Source organism: Mustela putorius, unplaced genomic scaffold (assembly GCF_011764305.1).
Source record: "Mustela putorius furo isolate JIRA1106 unplaced genomic scaffold, ASM1176430v1.1 tig00003988_pilon_pilon_pilon, whole genome shotgun sequence".
NCBI lineage: Eukaryota > Metazoa > Chordata > Mammalia > Carnivora > Mustelidae > Mustela > Mustela putorius.
The window spans coordinates 379,194-399,885 of record NW_025422127.1 but is presented as its reverse complement, the minus strand read 5'-3'; the positions used below and the strand labels follow the sequence as shown (position 1 = coordinate 399,885).

The 20,692-nt window shown below is 36.7% G+C and overlaps 1 protein-coding gene across 1 annotated transcript; it reads right to left on the bottom strand.

The window, feature by feature from the left end:
• Positions 1–5,662: 5,662 nt before the first annotated feature.
• On the bottom strand, positions 5,663–6,598 carry LOC101678172 (olfactory receptor 6C3). The gene has a single exon (XM_004781540.2). It carries the CDS (start codon positions 6,596–6,598, stop codon positions 5,663–5,665), a length of 936 nt encoding a protein of 311 aa, XP_004781597.1.
• Positions 6,599–20,692: the final 14,094 nt, after the last annotated feature.

The window sequence follows — 20,692 nt, the reverse complement described above, 5'->3', positions numbered from 1 at the left end:
TCTCCATAAAAGTGGCTCTCCAAACTAGTAGGTATCAAATAAATTATACAAAAACACTGAATATAGAACAATAAAAAGAATGGGATAGAGTTCAATGCTCAGTGATTTCCCATTGAAAGACATTAAAAACTATGGATTAAATACTCATTGAACTCTTCAATCTTTTCCAAGAATCACTTGAAATTATTCTCCCATCATAGTTATGGTGCTATTTATGGAGAAGTATCTACTACCGAGAAGGTCCCTTTCTATTTGAAAGTTGTGTTGGGTTTACCCTGTAATTAATGCAAGCATAAAATCTAGGAACTTGGTAGGATTTTACAACTCTGATTTCTCTCTGTTTCATTTTAGAAATGACAAAATATCTTTCAACAAATATCTTTTGAGGATCTGCTATTTTTAAATAGTACACAAAACACTGGGGATAAAATGGAATCAAAATAGATATAATTCCCACTGACATGCAATTACTGAAGATTAAGGGCAAGCCAGTGAGAGAAAAAGACCCAAATAATGTCACATAATAATAGCCAAAGTTATGAAGCACCTGGGTGGCTGATTTGGTTAGCGTCTGACTCAACTTCAGCTCAGGTCATGATCTCAGAGTCTTAGGATTGATTATTACCTCAGGGTCTAAGCTCAGAGCAGAGTCTGTTTGGGATTCTTTCTCCCTTCTCTGCCCCTCCCCCTGCTCATGCTTTCTTTCTTGCCCTCTCTAAATAAATCAATATGATCTTTAAAAATAAATAACAGTGTCCCAAAATATGTAAGGTAACCTCTCATTTCAGAACTTTGATACTATGCCAAGGTATTTTTTTTTCATTTTTAATATAATTTTTTATTTTTTATAAACATATATTTTTATCCCCAGGGGTACAGGTCTGTGAATTGCCAGGTTTACACACTTCACAGCACTCACCAAAACACATACCCTCCCCAATGTCCATAATACCACCCCCTTCTCCCAACCCCCTCCCCCCAGCAACCCTCGGTTTGTTTTGTGAGATTAAGAGTCACTTATGGTTTGTCTCCCTCCCAATCCCATCTTCTTTCATTTATTCTTCTCGTACCCACTTAAGCCCCCATGTTGCATCACCACTTCCTCATATCAGGGAGATCATATGATAGTTGTCTTTCTCCGCTTGACTTATTTCGCTAAGCATGATACGCTCTAGTTCCATCCATGTTGTCGCAAATGGCAAGATTTCATTTCTTTTGATGGCTGCATAGTATTCCATTGTGTATATATACCACATCTTCTTGATCCATTCATCTGTTGATGGACATCTAGGTCCTTTCCATAGTTTGGCTATTGTGGACATTGCTGCTATAAACATTCGAGTACACGTGCCCCTTTGGATCACTACGTTTGAACGTAGTATGCCAAGGTATTTTTAATGAGGAAGCTTTCTCTGTTATACTAAGTAATATATATATATATATTTTATATATATATATATATATATATATATATGTCATTATATTTAGTAATTTTTTGAATATGAATGTATACCAAAATTTACTTTTAATATTTTATAGTTTTTATGTTGATTGAAATTTACCAAAAGTCCAAAACCAGTGACTTAGCTAAATACTCTAAATTATTCTTATTCAACCATAGTATTTAATAAAATTATGTGTGAGGATGACCTAATTGTTTATATCACAGTTAATCAGTATAACCTGCCTATCTGTGAAAAAAGCTATTTAAACAGGTATCTTTAATTTCTATTAAAAGTTTCATAGATACAAAATTTTGTTACTTTAGGGATCAAAAATATTTTTAGTTCGATATATAAGTGCCTATGGTATACAAGAATATCAATGGAAGACAGTATATCACAAGGATTTTTTTTTTGAAGATTTTCTTTATTTGAGAGAGAGAGAGGAAGAGAGAGCATGAGAGGGAGAAGGTCAGAGGGAGAAGCAGACTCCCCATGGAGCTGGGAACCTGATGCAAGACTCGATCCTGGGACTCTGGGATGATGACTTGAGCCGAAGGCAGTCACTTAACCAACTGAGCCACCCAGGTGCCCAAAGATCTTTTTTCTTAATGGAATTTTAGATCCAAGAGAGATAGGTTCAAATTCAAGCTTTGCTATTTACTCACATTATAAGACTGGAAAATTGTTAAAGGCCTTTCTTTCTTCATTTCTAAAACTGGTTTAACAATGCAAGTTTTTAAAAAATATTTTATTTATTTATTTGACAGAGAGAGAGAGAGAGATCATAAGCAGGCAGAGAGGTAGGCAGAGAGAGTGGGAGGAAGCAGGCTCCCTGCTGAGCAGAGGTCCCGATGCGGGACTCTATCCCAAGACCCTGAGATCATGACCTGAGCCGAAGGCAGAGGCTTTAACCCACTGAGCCACCCAGGCGCCCCCAATGCAAATTTTTAACAAATTAAGTAAAACATAATATGTGGAGCTTTCTGTTTCAAAAGAAGGAGAAGCTTGAGACAGATCAATAGTCATGCAAAGAGCATATGGAAATGTGAGATTAAACAAAAAATAATGTGCTCTAAGACATATGACACCTTCAGTTTCCAGTTCTGCATGTAAGAAGTCACAAATCACCACCTGGGTCTAATGAAAGAAAGAAGATGAACAGCCTGAAAAATCAACTCCTTTTGGATCCTTAGAGCAGGCAAATCACTGCTCTCAGGATTGAAAATCAGACAGATAAATATAAGAAGTGAAGGTTTAAGGGAGTAGAAGCTCATGAGCAGGAACTGCCATAAGGTCCAGTGCTAGAGTAGGAAAACCTCAAGTATAATGTCAGAAAAATCACCTCATGCTTCTTCATGGGAAGAGGAAAAGGGACCGTTTTGAAATACATGAGAGTGCTGTGCTCTTAAGAGAGCCAGCCCTCACAGAAATCTAGCTAACCAGAGCCTAACCTGCTGGGACACTATAGAGCTTAACTAACTCCAGACATGGAAATACCCAACTCCAGTATCCTCTAGACTTCCATGTGGGAAAAAGGAAACACCCAACTCCAGCCCACTCTAACCTTCCTGTTATACTAAAGTGGAGGGAAAAAACTGAGAAACACTTACAAAATTTACAACCCAGAGACCAAGGCTCACTAAGACACTGAGCCCTAACCGTAGGACTATAGAATCCTTCCCCTCCTCCCATGCCTGACCATCACATTTCTAAAAGTCTGCTTGCTCTGTTCCTTTTACCCAGTGCATCGTGTCTAGGTGTCAAGAAAAGAGTACAAGCATAACAAAGGTGAAAAAAAAAATATTGAAGAGTCAGAGCATGATTCAGAACCAGACATGGCAGAGGTATTAGAATATTAAGGCTGGAAATTTGAAATAAATATGATTAATATCACAAGGGATCTAGGGGGTAAAGTAGATGGAAGGCAAGAACAGAATGAAAAGACATGCACAGAGTTACAATCCAAAAACCCCATACAAACAAACAACAAAAAAAAAAAACCACCATCACCAACAACGAAAACAATTCCTGAAGAAATACAGAATTCTTAGACAAACAGAAATTAAATGTATGTGAAGTCGATATCCAGACTGGACAGAATTGTTAAGAGAAATGCTTTAAAAAGAAGGAAAATAATATAGTTCACTGCGTCAGAGATTTACATAAAGTAAGGAAGAATACTGCAGAAAGAAGAGTCAAAGGTAAAACAACAACAACAACAAAAAACATTAGTTTGTTGGGTGCCTGGGTGGCTCAGTGGGTTAAAGCCTCTGCCTTTAGCTCAGGTCATGATCCCAGGGTTCTGGGATCAAGTCCCTCATTGGGCTCTCTGCTCAGCAGTGAGCCAGCCTGCTTCCTCCTCTCTCTCTGCCTGCCTCTCTGCCTACTTGCAATCTCTATCTGTCAAATAAATAAATAAATAAATTCTTAAAAAAAAAAAACTCACAAAAAAAAGCATTAGTTTGTTAACTTAGGGCACTTGACATACCCTAGGTGACTGTAGGCTGCTGAGAACAAGAAGGATCTGGATGGCAAGATGTTGCTTCAAGGACTTGAGGTAACACAGAAACAGAGTGAGCAGGAGATTACAAACTCCATAAAATAAGAAAATAAGGAAATGGGTAAAGTCTTTGAATTGGGAAGATCCCCGTGGAAGTGTGAGAAGACACATCCTTGGAAAAGTTTTGAGAGGCCCCCAGAATTTTGTGGACTGAAGCTGGACTGAAGGGTGATGGTCTTCCTCTGTACAAATCCAGATTTATGAGACTGTGAGAAGCCATTGTTTTTTCAGATGTGTAAGTATCAACCCAAAGGTGCAAGAAGCATGAAGAAACAGAGAAAATTCTCCAATCAAATAACAAAATCTTCATTAGCAGAGTCTGGAGAAATATAGACACATCTGACAAATTATTCAAAATAACTGTCATAAGATGCTCAATGAATTAGGAAAGTGGCATGTGTTTTAGTTTTATTGCATTTGCTTCAAATCTTTAACAGGTATAAATAGTTTTTAAAAGATTTTATTTATTTATCTGACAGAACGAATGAGAATGAGAGATGGCCCAAATAGGGAGAGCGGGAGTCAGAGGGAGAGGGAGAAGTAGGCTCTCCACTGAGCAGGGCGCCTGATGCAGGATTTGATCTCAGGACCTGGGATCATGACCTGAATGGAAGGCAGATGCTTAACTGACTGAGCCACTCAGATGCCCCAAGTATAAATACTTAAAAAAAATGTTAGAGAACATGGAAATTCTATAAATAGTCCTCAAATCATGATCAATATTTACCTTGTGATATGCACTAAATTTCACAAAATAAAAGCTCTACATTTAAAGTGCAAATCACAGCTTCTTATTACTTCTAAGAATGGAATTTAATATACAATAGTTTGGGAGTGTAGCTTTTTAAAATTAACATATAATGTATTATCTGATCCAGGTGTACTGGTCTGTGAATCATCAGGCTTACACATTTCATAGCATGCACCATAGCGCATACCCTCCCAATGTCCATAACCCAACTACCCCACCCTACCACCTCACCCCCAGCAACCCTCAGTTTGTTTTGTAAGATTAAGTGTCTTTTTTTTTTAATGTTAAGAGATCATCAATGAACTACTTGAAAACACAAAAGAGATCACACACTAATTTTGAAACTATATGTGCCACTTGGGGAATTTATTAAAGAATTAATACTATTTTCTATATCGTGTATAAAGTAGGTCTTATAGAAATGTACTTCATGGGATGCCTGGGAGGCTCAGTTGGTTAAGCCGCTGCTTTCGGCTCAGGTCATGATCACAGGGCACTGGGATCGAGTCCCGCATGGGGCTCCTTGCTCGTCAGGGAGCCTGCTTCTCTCTCAGCCTCTGCCTGCCACTCTGCCTGCTTGTGCGTGCTCTCACTCTCTCTCTCTCTGACAAATAAATAAATAAATAAAATCTTAAAACAAAACAAAAAAGAAATGCACTTCATTTCGGCAAAGTTTTGTAGGAGAAATAAAGTCTACCATATTTTAAAATAAGTCAATAAACAATGCATGAAGACACTTTGGTATGGAAGTGGAAGAAATGAGGCGGGAAAATATTTAACTATAATGGGGCAAATAAGAGACTACCAGAAGTAGCATACTGATAGAGATATTTAGGAATTTCAGGATTTTACCTAGTTACTCTTTAGACTCTCCTTCCCTCCCACCCCCGCCCCAGGAGAAATATTTCATTTACTTGAAGAAAATACTACTTTATGGACCACATCTCTGAAGGCTTGTTTTACTTGCTGGTTTCTCAGAGTGTAAATGAAGGGGTTTAGCATAGGGGCAACAGAGGTATTGAGTATAGCTACTCCTTTTGTCAATGATGCCTTTTCTTTTGCAGAGGGATTAGCATACATAAATATACAGCTTCCATAAGAAATGGAAATGACAATCATATGAGAGGAACATGTGGAGAAAGCCTTTTTTCTCTGACTGGCAGATGGGATTCTCAAAATCGTTCTGATAATATACATATAAGATAAAATCACCAGTGCCAATGTGAATAGCAGAGCAACCAAAGCAAAGTAAAAACCAATCACTTCTAGGAGCCACGTATCTGAACAGGATAGTTGTAGAAGGGGAAAATAGTCACAGGCAAAGTGATCGATGACATTGGAAGCGCAGTAATCCAGCTGGAGCAGAAGCATGAGGGGTGGGAAAATGGTCAGGAACCCGCCCAGCCACGCACAGAGCACAAGCACTGTGCAGACTTTCCTGCTCATGATGGTGGTGTAATGAAGGGGCTTGCAGATGGCAACATAGCGGTCATAAGACATGGCAGTCAGAATGTAAAATTCTGTCACCCCCATGAAAATAAAGAAAAAGAGTTGGGCTGCACAGTTGTTATAGGAAATAGTCTTATCCCTGGTGATAATTGCTCCCAGGAATCTAGGAATACACACAGTTGTAAATAAGATTTCTAAGAAAGAGAAGTTTCGGAGGAAGAAATACATTGGTGTCTGCAGATGAGGGTCCACCAAGGTTAGGGTGATGATAGTCAGGTTTCCAGTGACGCTTAATAAGTATGTGATAAATAAGAAGAGAAAAATCACAATCTGAAGGTCAGGATCATCAGAAAGGCCTAGCAGGACAAACTCTGTGATCACTGTGTGGTTCATTCCTCTCTCTCTCCTTTTCTTCTTTTAAAGGTATTTATATGGCAAGAGAATTAAAGGGAGGAGATGCAAGTTATAACTCATGATGATCAATATCACCATCATTGATACCATTGTAAAATACATTCTATAGTCCTTGATGATCTTATTTTCTTTTGATCGTCTTGTTTGCATTTGGCTGTGAGTTTTGCTTTTTTAGTTTTCTTACATGATTTGAAATGTAGTAAGAGTCAAAAAAAAAAAAAAGAAATGTAGCAGGAGAAAATTGGAAACCTTTATACAATAACTCACATCATTGAAAGATGGTAAATAAAATCAGTACTTCTTCCTTTGTCCAATTTATGTATATTATTGATTTTTGTTGACAAATTAAGAGAAATAGGCATTTTTCTTTCTTTTCTGTCACATATTTGTTAATGGATACTCCCACCTGAAAAAATAGAAATGGATGATCTTAATTCCATCACAAGGTTAAAGTGAAATTTAGAAGACTAAATTTACAACCAGTATAGTTATAGGTTTTATGAGATGAGAAATCAATTAATAATTTTCCTAGCAAATGAAGCACAGTATTAATTATAAATTATTTAAATTAATTAATTACTTTATATTAATAGGTTTTAGTGTAGTTTTCTATACTGTATGTGAGCAGTCTATATATATTATATAGTAATATATATGTATTTATCGTATGATAAAATATATAACCTAAATATTTTATTTAACAGAGAACATATTCACTTACTTCTTGGTTTGTCTTACAAGTTCATTGAAATCATTAATGTTTGACATCTTCTGTGACTTGCTAGCAATGTATATATAGAAACATTTTTATATTTGAGCTTAAAGGGACATGCAATATTTATCTATTTTTTCATTTTACACTAAACTACAAATTGAAAAAATGAGTACTTGCCTCAGATCTTAGCAGCGCTGTCACCCAGATTTTTCATCTGATCTTTCTTACTTATTAGCTTTATGAGAAATGTTTGATGCTTTTGTAATTCTGTTGCACACTTACCTTTTACATGAGAAAACTTATCTATAAGGTTATTCCAGAAGCATATAGGAAAACCTCTGCCATTTCTACTAACCTATTCAGCTATTTCCCAGCTGTGCTGGATATCCAGTGCTGTAGATTTTGATTTTTAAGTTTATGACAGTCCTCCCTTTTGTTTTAGATTGTCAGATTTGTGCATGAAGAATAGAATGTAAATCATTGCTTCTCTGCCAGACTCCAGCAACACTCACTCTAATCAAATTTGATTCGCTTTGTCTCTATTTTACGATGGCTCAAAGAAAATAATTCAGGAAGTAAAAATGGAATGTCAGAAACTTTTAAAAATGTGGAAATAATACAATAGTCCTCTTCAATAAAGTTAATCTAAAAATTTAGGAAAGCATGATTTAAAGAGAAGACTGAAAGGGATATAACATTATTGGTATATTCTTAAACTAGATTGATTTCCCTTCACTTGGACTTATACCTCAATTTTTCCAAGACTACTTGTTTTGACCTTAAAATAAGGTTTTTCATGGATCTCCTGGGAACAAGACCAAGTCCAGGTCAGACTGTATATTTATAGACCATGAGGGATTTCTGGAAGCCTTTCTTGCATTTCTCAGTAGCTTTTTAACTCTTCTCTATAGTGAATCTCCCTTGAGAATGGTTGTGTTCATCCTGTATCTCACAGAAGACCTGTGATGTTGACTTCTATGGAATAATTACTTTCATTAATCACAATTACTTAATATTTCATGAATAGCAAAAACAGTTGTGAAATCTTTCTTACAAAAATAAATCATAATCTAATTTATATTTAACCTTCTTGAAATGCAAAGTTTTCAACATATACCCTTTTTTGCTGTTATTTATCCTTAGGCTTTGTTAATGTTGAGGCATCAAGAAGAAAGGCCATTTAATAATTCTAAGTCAAATAATAACTATTATAATGCACATATCATACTCACAGTCTTAAAAAATATTATTACATTGGTTAACCAATTTAGTCCTCATTACAAATAGCAATATTTAATTGCAGAGTCAATTTGATCATCTTAATTTTCATCTTGGCCTTTATCTCAAGTGGTGCCTTCTTGTGTGCTGATTTAGGGACCTCAGAAGGAGGCTTCCTGCATTCTGGTCAGGACATACATTAAACTTCAGGGGTTCTGGATCATAGCCCAAGGGACTTCATTACTCTTGAAATGAAGGACAAGAGATGGAGTCAGGATTATCATCACTCCTATAAATAGATATGATGTAATAATTACTTAATATTAAAAAAGTGTTATATGTCTAAATTAAATAACAAAACATACATTTAACATAAAATACATAATAATGAATTTATATTATCAAATAATACAGTCACCAATTCACAACTAAATCACAGGTAGGATGCAATTTGGAAATAAATTACTTACTAGAAGAAGGGAATTAGAACAGAGAATGGTGAAAAATGGAAGGAAAAGGTAGGCATAACTCAATTTAATGACTGCATACTATATTTATTAACTTACTTAAAGGAGCAGTCAGTAAAGGTAAGCATGCTGGCAGATGTGGCTTTATATCATAGAGAGTGATACCCTTGTCCACTTCATTTATATTTTTTTCAGCTTTGTTGAGCTAGAATTGATCTATATAACATTGTGTAAGTTTGAAGGGAACAATGTGTTGATTTTAGACACTTGTGCATTGTGAAATGATTACCAAGGTAGGGTTAGTTAGCCCATCTTTCACTTGTATATTTACCTTTTCTTTTTTGTGGTGAGAACATTTAAGCTTTACTCTCTCAGCAACTTTAAGTATATAATATGGTAATCTTGTAGATCAGTTCTGTTGCAAGAATGAAATGGTGTCATGTTTTTACCCTAAAAGCCCAATTAATAGGTAACAAGAAACTCTCTCATATTCTTGGGGGCCACAGGGACAGTAATGCTCATTTGACTGCATTCTCATTCCAAGGATTTCCTGTAATCATTATTTAGATTCTTAATCCAGGTTTAGATTTGGGGACTTTTTTTTAATGCAAAAATTTAGGTTTGGGATTTTTTTGCAACTATGAAGAGGAGATACATGCTTAGTCTTCTTTTTTTATTCTTAGCAGCTACTGTTGATCAATGGCTGGATCCTTTAATTCATATATGCTACAAAATGACTATGTTCTTAATCTGCTATTTATCATTTGCTTATTCATTGTTCCAGTTTACATGAAAAAGCCCTACTTCATTTTTACTCAGTAGTCAGAGTTGGTTGTCTAGGATCTTTTTGTTTGTATTTTTAGGAATACATGGCTCTATAAATTTTGTATTTGTTGTAGGTCACATTAGTGATTGACATACATATTTCAAGAGAGATTGAAATTGTCATCCCTCTCTCTTTAGAGTGCTTTAGTCAGGGGTACACCTTTCTCTTTTGGGGAGTACAATTTTCCTCTTTGGTTGTTTCCTTCACATCTTGTAGGACAAGTGTTTCCAGGCTCATGCTACATTTTTCTGTATTAGAACTGGACTGAGTCATTTCTCCAAAGAGGCCTCATTACATTGGTTAGGAAATGTGAATCAAGGTAAGAAACTGGGTAAGAAACTATGAGTTTGATCATCCTTTCTAGGTATTTTCAGCGCATAGGGCCAAAACACAGAATTTTTTAAAAAATATTTCATTTCTTTTCCCATGTCCTCTGTGTTATTTGTTATGCTCCACAAATAAGGGAAACCATATGATAATTGACTCTCTCTGTTTGACTTATTTCACTCAGCATAATCTCTTCCAGTCCCATCCATGTTGCTACAAAAGTTAGGTATTCATCCTTTCTGATGGAGGCATAATACTCCATAGTGTATATGGACCACATCTTCCTTATCCATTCATCTGTTGAAGGGCATCTTGGTTCTTTCCACAGTTTGGCGACCATGGCCATTGCTGCTATGAACCTTGGGGTACAGATGGCCCTTCTTATCACTACATCTGTATTGTTGGGGTAAATATCCAGTAGTGCAATTGCAGGGTCATAGGGAAGCTCTATGTTTAATTTCTTGAGGAATCTCCACACTGTTCTCCAAAGGGGCTGCACCGACTTGCATTCCCACTAACAGTGTAAGAGGGTTCCCCTTTCTCCACATCCCCTCCAACACATGTTGTTTCCTGTCTTGCTAATTTTGGCCATTCTAAGTGGTGTAAGGTGGTATTTCAATGTGGTTTTAATTTGAATTCCCCTGATGGCTAGTGGTGATGTATTGGAGGGAGAGATGAACCATGAGAGACAATGGACTCTGAAAAACAATCTGAAGGTTTTGAAGGGGTGGGGAGTAAGAGGTTGGGGGAGCCTGGTGGTGGGTATTATGGAGGGCACATATTGCATGGAACACTGGGTGTGATGCATAAACAATGAATTCTGTTACACTGAAAAGAAATTAAATAAAAAAAAAGTAAAAAAAAAAGATGTCATTTATTTATTTGAGAGAGAAAGAGCACAGGTTAGAGAGAAAGCATGAGTGGATGGTGGCGGGTGAATGGGGGGAGGAACAGAGGGAGAGGGAGAAGCAGACTACTCACTGAGCATGGAGCCCAAGGTGGGGCTCAATTCCAGGACCCTGGGATCATGACCTCAGCTAAAAGCAGCCACTAACCCATTGAGTCACCCAGGCACCACACACACGTATATATTTTTTAAAGTAAAATGCCTGTCAGGGCAATTTCAATCTATCATTCAAATTTAGAACTACAATATTTTTATGAAACTCCTTCTACCATATACATATATATGTTATATATTATTATATATTTATTAATAAAATAAAGATATCTATCTATCTATATATCTTTAATTTAAAGTCTTATTTATTTGAGAGAGAGAACATACCTGTGGCAGGGGGTAAGGGTGAAGGGAGAAGGAGAAGCAGACTCTCCTGCTGAGCAGGGACCTTGGTGCAGGGCTGAATCCCAGGACTCTGGGATCATGACCTGAACTGAAGGCAGATGCATAACCAACTGAACAACCCAGGCACCCCTTTATATATTTTTTATCTCATAATGAGAACCCTGGCTATGGATGGAATTAGAGAAGATTCTAATATCGTATTGATCTTCATTTGCTTCTTTTCCTCACACTGCATATAGAGCAGCATTAGAATAACAGTGACAGCACTAATATCCACCATATTATTCCTACCTAGAAACAACTTAAGATTTTTTTTAAGCTAGTGTTTTTGCTCTTAGATTAAATCCTACTTGGACGTACAGTTCAATTATAGCACTTAAGATCTCTTGGAATAATTCTGCCTCATTTGGTTATCGCACTAACTAAATATATATTTAATATATTTATTCCAGTTCAGTATAATGGCTTATGCCGGTAGGATACACATTTCCTTCCACTCCTTTCAAACAATTTTGACTTGCTTTCTAAGGATTCCTGAGACAGATTCACTGAGCCACTGAAAAGTGAAACTAGAGGGGTGCCTGGATGGCCCAGTCAGTTGAGCCACTGACTCTTTGTTTTGGTCCAGGTAATGATCTCAGGGTCATTAGATCCAGCCTTGTGATAGGTAGGCTCAGTGCTCAGTGAGGAGTCTGCTTGGGATTCTCTCTGTGACTCCCACTGGCCTCCCCCCCCCACTCTCTCTCTTTCTCTCTCACAAAAACAAATAATTTTTTAAAATATTAAATAGAATTGAAATTGAAACATAATACTGAATATTGGCTAAATAAGAAGTCTGGAAAGCATCTTCAGAGGTTTTGTTCTTAACACATCGGTATCATGGGATGCCTGGGTGGCTCAGTCAGTTGAATGACCAACCCACTCTTGGTTTTGGCTCAGATCATGATTTCAAGATTGTGGGATGCAACCCTGAGTCAGTCTCCATGCCCATGATGGAGTTTGCTTCAGATTCTTTTCCCCTCTCCCTCTCTGTCCCCTCTGTTCCGCCAGCTCATACCCACTCTCTCTCTCTGAAATTAAAAAAAAAAAAATCTTTTAAAAAAGTTGATATCTTACACTTTTGAAATTTTTACCATCAAGTAAATATGAATGGTGATTAATTAGTAACTCTGATAAGCTAGTCAATGGCAATTTCATTGATGTTCAAGGTAAGAAACTAACTCTATTTTAAAAAATACATGAGGTTGAAGTCTCAAAGGATGTCCCTTTGTCAGTCTGAGAGAAGACTTTTGACTGGTGGCACTTCATTTCAGGTATCTTAAAATTAAAAAACTTAATTCTTTATGTTGTGCTGGATGGAAGTCTCCTTTAGTAATGCATTAACTTTGTTTTTTTTTTTTAAATCTTATATATTTATTCACTTACCCTTTGTTAAAGCCCTTTAAAAGTCATTAGAAAAATATATTCAGAGAGTGCTCCAAAGAAATTTGCTTTGTTGATCATGTTACTGTGTTTCTTTTTCCTTTATTAAATTGTTCAGAATGAGTTGTTCACATTCATCTTAATATATTAGAGGAAAGAAAAAGAATTTAATTAATGTTATGGGCAATATCTAGCTCAGCTTGATAGTAACACTGAAATACTCTTCTGGCACTACTCATATATTCTTGACAAATTAACTAGGAATCATATGAAAACTCAGCCCGAATGAAACAAAATCTCCACAGTTGACTCCACTGAGTGACTGGAAGAATTATTTTATTGGAATTGTCTTTTACTGTTCTTCATAATTATTTTGGAGATCATTTTCCTGGAGAAATCACAATTATTTACATTTATTCATTTCATCAAGGATGAGAAGATCAGTTTTTATAATTCATACACTTGTGCATAGAAACAAATCAAGTAAAAAAGAAAGCACCAAATTACATTTAATAATATTTTCAGAAATGATAACTCTCATATCTTTAGGGGTTTTTGCTGAATATTAACACATAACCTTATACCTTTAGTTTATTAATCAGCCATCTATAATTTGAACAAGGAAGGAAACAATAAATTATTAATAAAATTATGACATTAGGACTTATTATTCATATTTTTGACATTATAGGGTTAGTTTATTTATTACAGAATGAATATTTTTTTGTAATTAGAAAGGCATGGATTGGTGTGCCTGGGTGGCTCAGTGGGTTAAAGCCTCTGCCTTCCACTCAGGGGCCTGGGATGGAGCCCTACATCTGGTTCTCTGCTCAGCAGGGAACCTGCTTCCCCCCTCCTCTCTGTCTGCCTCTCTGCCTACTTGTGATTTCTGTCTGTCAATTAGATGACTAAAATCTTAAAAAAAAAAAAAAAAAAAAAAGAGAGAGAGAGAGAAAGGCATAGATGAAAAAGGAAAATGAGCCACTTAGTGGATTTGTGACTTTGGATGTTACTAAGTTTTTTAAACTTCATTTTCTTCATTTGACATGGAGTTAAAATGTAAGGAGTGTTTTGAGAGCGAATTCAACCAATGTAAGTGAACACACTCTATAATTTATGTGACAATAGGATATATAAATAGCTGCTTTATTTATTTTTGTTTTAGTTGGCATTAATTTCAAACTTTGGGAAGGATGCTCATGGTCATTGTGATTTTTCAAAGACAATTTGTTTCAGTGATACTTAGGACTTTTATTATTTATCTCACTTAGTCCTTCAACACAGTTATGAAAGTTTTATTCTGTTATTCTATATTCCCATTGAAAAACTGAGGCTCATAGAGACGGTATATCTTATACAATTTCACATAGCTAGCAAGTGTCAAATATAATCTTAGACATCCTGAAATTAAAGTCTGTCCTCTTGAACACAATATCAGTAGCCTATCTCCAAATGGCAACACACATAGCCATAGTAACTTCCTGTTCTTAACTGAAAATAAATTAATTGATATAGTAAAACAAAATATACTGTCCTTTTTAATACTTTTTAATATATCCAGTTGCAAATCCTAACCCCAATATACCCCATTTAATTTGATTAAAAGTTGAACTAATGAGTCAATAATAAGGCTTGAGAGATTTTCACTGCCTTCTGTATGCCAGGCTTAGCTCTGCTTTTCATACAGGTTCACAAACACAGATTGCCTGTAATAGTAAAATATTGGCAAATCTCATCATTGTCATCTAGGGGAGCAAGCATTTCGGATAGCCTTCCCTTTGCCATTGAACAATGATGTTTTCTATCATCAATATTTTTGTCTTGTTCTTCCCATTTTTTCTGGGAGGAATATACATATTTAAATATAGAGAGTAAGAAAGACCAAATATATAAAGGACCAAAAAAAAAAAAAATCAGAAGGTGTGTTAAAACTTTTTGGCATGGTTTTTACACAGATTTAACTTGTACAGAGTAGTTAATATTTTATGAGTTCCCTGTCTCAAGGGAAATAATTCAGTAAATCAAAATTTCCAGAAAAGGGGGCAGCTGGGTGACTCAGCAGATTAAGCCTCTGCCCTTGGCTCAGGTCATGATCTCACGGTCCTGAGATTGAGCCCCACATCAGGATATCCACTCAGTGGGGAGTCTGCTTCCCCTCACCCTCTTACCACCTGCCTCTCTATCTACTTGTGATCTCTGTCTGTCAAATAAATAATTAAAATCTTAAAAAAAAATTGCCAGAACAGGAATTTGTACAAACATTGAAGAATATAAAACATAGTACACATTAGTAATGCATTTGAAACAGGAAGCTTGAGAGACTGTCCAATGAGATAGGAGAAATAAAACCCAACAGTAAGCAACAAGAACAAGCAGTAAGTGTGAAGTTTGTTTCCTTTGACATTACTTTTCAGACAGAGTTTAGCAACCAAATATCTAAATTCCTAATGCAGCTCTCTACTTGAATGCATTTCTACTCGACGGCATGTTTTTTAAACTGGTGATCAACCACCTTGTATTAAAACTATTCATTTACTCCACTTTTAAAAAAAAAAAATTCTTTTTATTTATTTATTTATTTACCTTATCCTTTTTTAAAATTTATTTTCAGTGTAACACTGTTCATTGTTTTTGCACCATGCCCAGTGCTCCATTCAATCTGTGCGCTCTCCAATACCCACCATCTAGTTCCCCCAACCTCCCACCCCCTACCCCTTCAAAACCCTCAGATTGTTTTTCAGAGTCCATAGTCTCTCATGGTTCACCTCCCCTTCCAATTTCCCTCAACTCCCTTCTCCTCTCTAACTACCCATGTCCTCCATGCTATTTCTTATGCTCCACAAATAAGTGAAACCATATGATAATTGACTCTCTCTGCTTGACATATTTCACTCAGCATAATCTCTTCCACTCCCGTCCATGTTGTTGCTACAAAAGTTGGGTATTCATCCTTTCTGATGGAGGCATAATACTCCATAGTGTATATGGACTACATCTTCCTTATCCATTCATCCGTTGAAGGGCATCTTGGTTCTTTCCACAGTTTGGCAACCGTGGCCATTGCTGCTATAAACATTGGGGCACAGATGGCCCTTCTTTTCACTACATTTATATCTTTGGGGTGAATACCCAGTAGTGCAATTGCACGGTCATAGGAAAGCTCTATTTTAATTTCTTGAGGAATCTCCACACTGTTCTCCAAAGAGGTTGCACCAACTTGCATTCCCACCAATAGTGTAAGAAGGTTCCCTATTCTCCACATCCTCTCCAACACATGTTGTATCCTGTCTTGCTAATTTTGGCCATTCTAAGTGGTATAAGGTGGTATCTCAATGTTGTTTTAATTTGAATTCCCCTGATGGCTAGTGATGATGAACATTTTTCATGTGGCTGATAGCCATTTGTATGTCTTCATTGCAGAAGTGTCTGTCCATATCTTCTGCCCATTTTTTTGATATGATTATCTCGTTTTGTGTGTGTTGAGTTTGAAGAGTTCTTTATAGATCCTGGATATCAACCTTTTGTCTGTACTGTCATTTGCAAATATCTTCTCCTATTCCATGGATTGCCTCTTTGTTTTGTTGACTGTTTCCTTTGCTGCACAGAAGCTTTTGATTTTGATGATATTTTATCCTGTTTTGTCGAAGATTATTTGACCATACAGTTGAGGGTCCATATCTGGGCTCTCTACTCTCTACTCTGTTCCACTGGTCTATGTATTTGTTTTTAAGCCAGTACCATGCTGTCTTGGTGATCACAGCTTGGTAGTAAAGCTTGAAATCAGGTAATGTGATGCCCCCAGTTTTGTTTTTGTTTTCAACACTTCCTTAGCAATTCGGGGTCTCTTCTGATTCCATACAAATTTTTGGATTATTTGCTCCAGCTCTTTGAAGAATACTGGTAGAATTTTGATCGGAATGGCATTAAAAGTATAGATTGCTCTAGGCAATATAGACATTTTAACAATATTTATTCTTCCAATCCAAGAGCATGGAATGGTCTTCCATCTTTTTGTGTCTCCAATTTCTTTCATGAGTGTTCTGTAGTTCCTCGAGTACAGATCCTTTACCTCTTTGGTTCGGTTTATTCCCAGATATCTTATGGTTCTTGTTGCTATAGTAAATGGAATCAATTCTTTAATTTCCCTTTCTGTATTTTCATTGTTAGTGTATAAGAAACTCACTGATTTCTGTACATTGACATTTTATCCTGCCACATTGCTGAATTGTTTTATGTGCTCTAGTAGTTTGGGAGGGGAGTATTTTGGATTTTCCATATAAAGAATTATGTCATCTGCGAAGAGATGGGTTTGACATCTTCTTTGACAATTTGGATACCTTTTATTTCTCTTTGTTGTCTGATTGCTGTTGCTAGGACTTCTAATACTATGTTGAACAAGAGTGGTGAGAGTGGGCATCGTTGTCTTTTTCCTGATCTCAACAGGAAGGCTGAAAGCTTTTTTCCATGGAGGATGATATTTGCTGTGGGTCTTTCATAGATAGATTTGATGAAGTTCAGGAATGTTCCCTCTATCCCTATATTTGAAGTGTTTTAATCAGGAATGGATACTGGATTTTGTCAAATGGTTTTCTGCATCAATTGAGAAGACCATATGGTTTTTCTCTCTTCTCTTATTAATTTGTTCTGTCACACTGATTGATTGTGAATGTTGAACCATCCTTGTAGCCCAGGAATGAATCCCACCTGGTCATGGTGGATAATCTTTTTAATGTGCTGTTGGATCCTGTTTGCTAGGATATTGTTGAGAATCTAAGCATCCATATTCATCAGTGATATTGGTCTGAAATTCTCCTTTCTGATAAGGTCTTTGCCTGGTTTGAGGATCAAAGTAATGCTGGCTTCATAGGAAGAGTCTGGAAGTTTTCCTTCTGCTTCAATTTTCTGAAACAGTTTCAGGAAAATAGGTGCTATTTCTCCTTTGAAAGTTTGGTAGAATTCCCCAGGGAATCCACCAGGTTCTGGGCTCTTGTTTTTTCGGAGGTTTTTGATCACTGCTTCAATCTCGTTTCTAGATATAGGTCTATTCAGGTTGTCAATTTCTTCCTGGTTCAATTTTGGGAGTTCATAGTTTTCCAGGAATGCATCCATTTCATCTAGGTTGCTTAGCTTATTGGCATATAACTGTTGATAATAACTTCTGATAATTGTTTCTACTTCCTTGGTTTTAGTTGTGATCTCTCCCTTTTCATTCATAATTTTATGAATTTGGGCTTTTTCTCTTTTCTTTTGGATTAGTGTGGTCAATGGTTTATCGAGCTTATTGATTCTTTCAAAAAACCAGCTTCTATTTTCATTGATACGTTCTACTGTATCTCTGGTTTCTACCTCATTGATCTCAGCTCTAATCTTGATTATTTCCCTTCTTATGTGTGGAGTTGTTTTGATTTCTCCAGTTCTTTAAGGTGTAGAGACAGCTGCCGTGTTCTGGATTTTTCAATTTTTTTGAGGGAGGCTTGGATGGCTATGTATTTCCCCCTTAGGATCGCCTTTGTTGTATCCCATATGTTTTTGGACTGAAGTCTCTTCATTCTCATTGATTTCCATGAATTGTTTCAGTTCTTCTTTGATCTTTTGGTTGATCCAAACATTCTTAAGCAAGGTGGTCTTTAGCTTCCAGGTGTTTGAGTTCCTTCGGAACTTTTCCTTGTGATTGAGCTCCAGTTTCAAAGCATTGGGATATGAGAATGTGCAGGGAATAATCTGTCTTTTTGTATCGGTTGAGTCCTGATTTGTGACCCAGTGTGTGGTCTATTCTTTAGAAGGTTCCATGTGCACTTGAGAAGAATGAGTATTCTATTGTTTTAGGGTGGAATGTTCTGTATATATCTATGAGGTCCATCTGGTCCAATGTGTCATGCAATGCTCTTGTTTCGTTATTGATTTTCTGCTTCGATGATCTGTCTATTTCTGACAGAGGCATGTTAAGATCTCCTACAATTAGTGTATTCATATCAATATGAGTCTTTATCTTCATTAACAGTTTTCTTATGTAATTGGCTGCTCCCATATTGGGGGCATAGATATTTACAGTTGTTAGATCATCTTGGTGGATAGTCCCTTTAAGAATGATGTGTCCTTCTGTATCTCTGACTACAGTCTTTAATGGAAAATCTAATTTGTCTGATATGAGAATTGCTACCCTGGCCTTCTTTTGAGGCCTATTGGCATAAAAGATGCTTCTCCATCCCTTCACTTTCAGTCTGGGTGTATTTTTAGGTTCATAATGGGTCTCTTGTAGATAACATATGGATGGGTCCTGTCATTTTATCCAATCTGCAACCTTGTGCTGTTTGATGGGCGCATTTAGGCCATTCACAGTGAGAGTGATTATTGATAGATATGTTTTTATTGACATTGTGTTACCTTTGAAGTCTTTCTTTCTGTAGGTTGTCTCTATATTTCTGTTCAATGCTATTCTTGGGCTTTTTCCTCTTTTATAGAACCCGCCTTAATATTTCCTTCAGTGTCGGCTTGGTGGTTGCATAGTCTCTTAGGCCTTGCCAGTCTTGGAAACTCTTTATCTCTCCATCCATTTTGAATGTCAGTCTTGTTGGATAAAGTATTCTTGGCTGCATGTTCTCCTCATTTAGTGTCCTGAATATATCTTGCCAACCCTTTCTGGCTTGCCAGGTCTCTGTGGACAGGTCTGACATTATTCTGATGGGCTTTCCTCTGTAAATAAGGGGCCTATTTGTCCTAGCGGCTTTCAAGAGATTATATCTACAATTATGATATCTCAATTTGAATATCAGGTGCCTTGATGTTTTTCTGGAATGTATAATCTTGGGTGGAGACCGTTCAGCCTCTAGTACAAGAACGCTGGTTCCATTTGCGAGATTGGGAAAATTTTCATGAAGAACTTGTTCCACTATATTTCTAGACTTCTTTCTTTCTCCTTCCCTTCAGGGATTCCAATAATTCTGACGCTAGAACATTTCACGGCATCATTTATTTCCCTGATTCTGTTTTCATGGCTTCTAAGCTGTTTATTCCAGGCTTCCTCCAGATCCTTTCTCTCTATCTGTTTGTCCTCCAGATTACTAATTCTGTCTTCTGTCTCAGTCATCCTAGCTTTGAGAGAATTTAGGTTATATTGGAACTCATTGAGAGCATTGTGAACCTCATTCCTGTTAGCTTTCAGCTCTGCCTAACATTGTGAACATGAACTCTGGTCGCTTTCAGTTCAGCCCTAATCAATTCCGTTTGATCATCCATGGCTTTCTCCAATCTAGCTATTGCCTGGATAAATGTTAGCCTGAATTCTTTTTCCAACATATTGTCTATGTTGATAGCCATTAGCTCTGTTGCAGAAGGCCCATCCTCTGTATTTTTCTTCTGTTGGGCTTTCCTCCTCCTAGTCATTTTGGTGAGAGATGGCTGAACGGATGTAGCTGGAACGCTTCTGCCCACTGGCGTCTTCTGCTCCTATAGAGATCCAGACGTGTATAATTCTGATCTCATGCTGATTTCATGGGTGATCAGAGTTCTTTGGAATGTAATCAGCTCACTTTAGGGTACAGGTTGAAAGGACGCCTCCTCCTCCTACTTCCCCGCCATCTTGTCTCTCTCTCCATTATTTTTACTTTGACTTCTAATAAGAAGATTTCGTGTCATAATACTGCTCATATTTTAGATTTTTTCTCACTCACACTATTGCTCATAACCAACAGCAGTTGAAGAAATTCCTATCTTAGTTAATGTTCTAATTTATATGCCAAGTATAGTAATAGGAGTTAGTACCATCTCTGACTAGACTATAATAATATTGTCA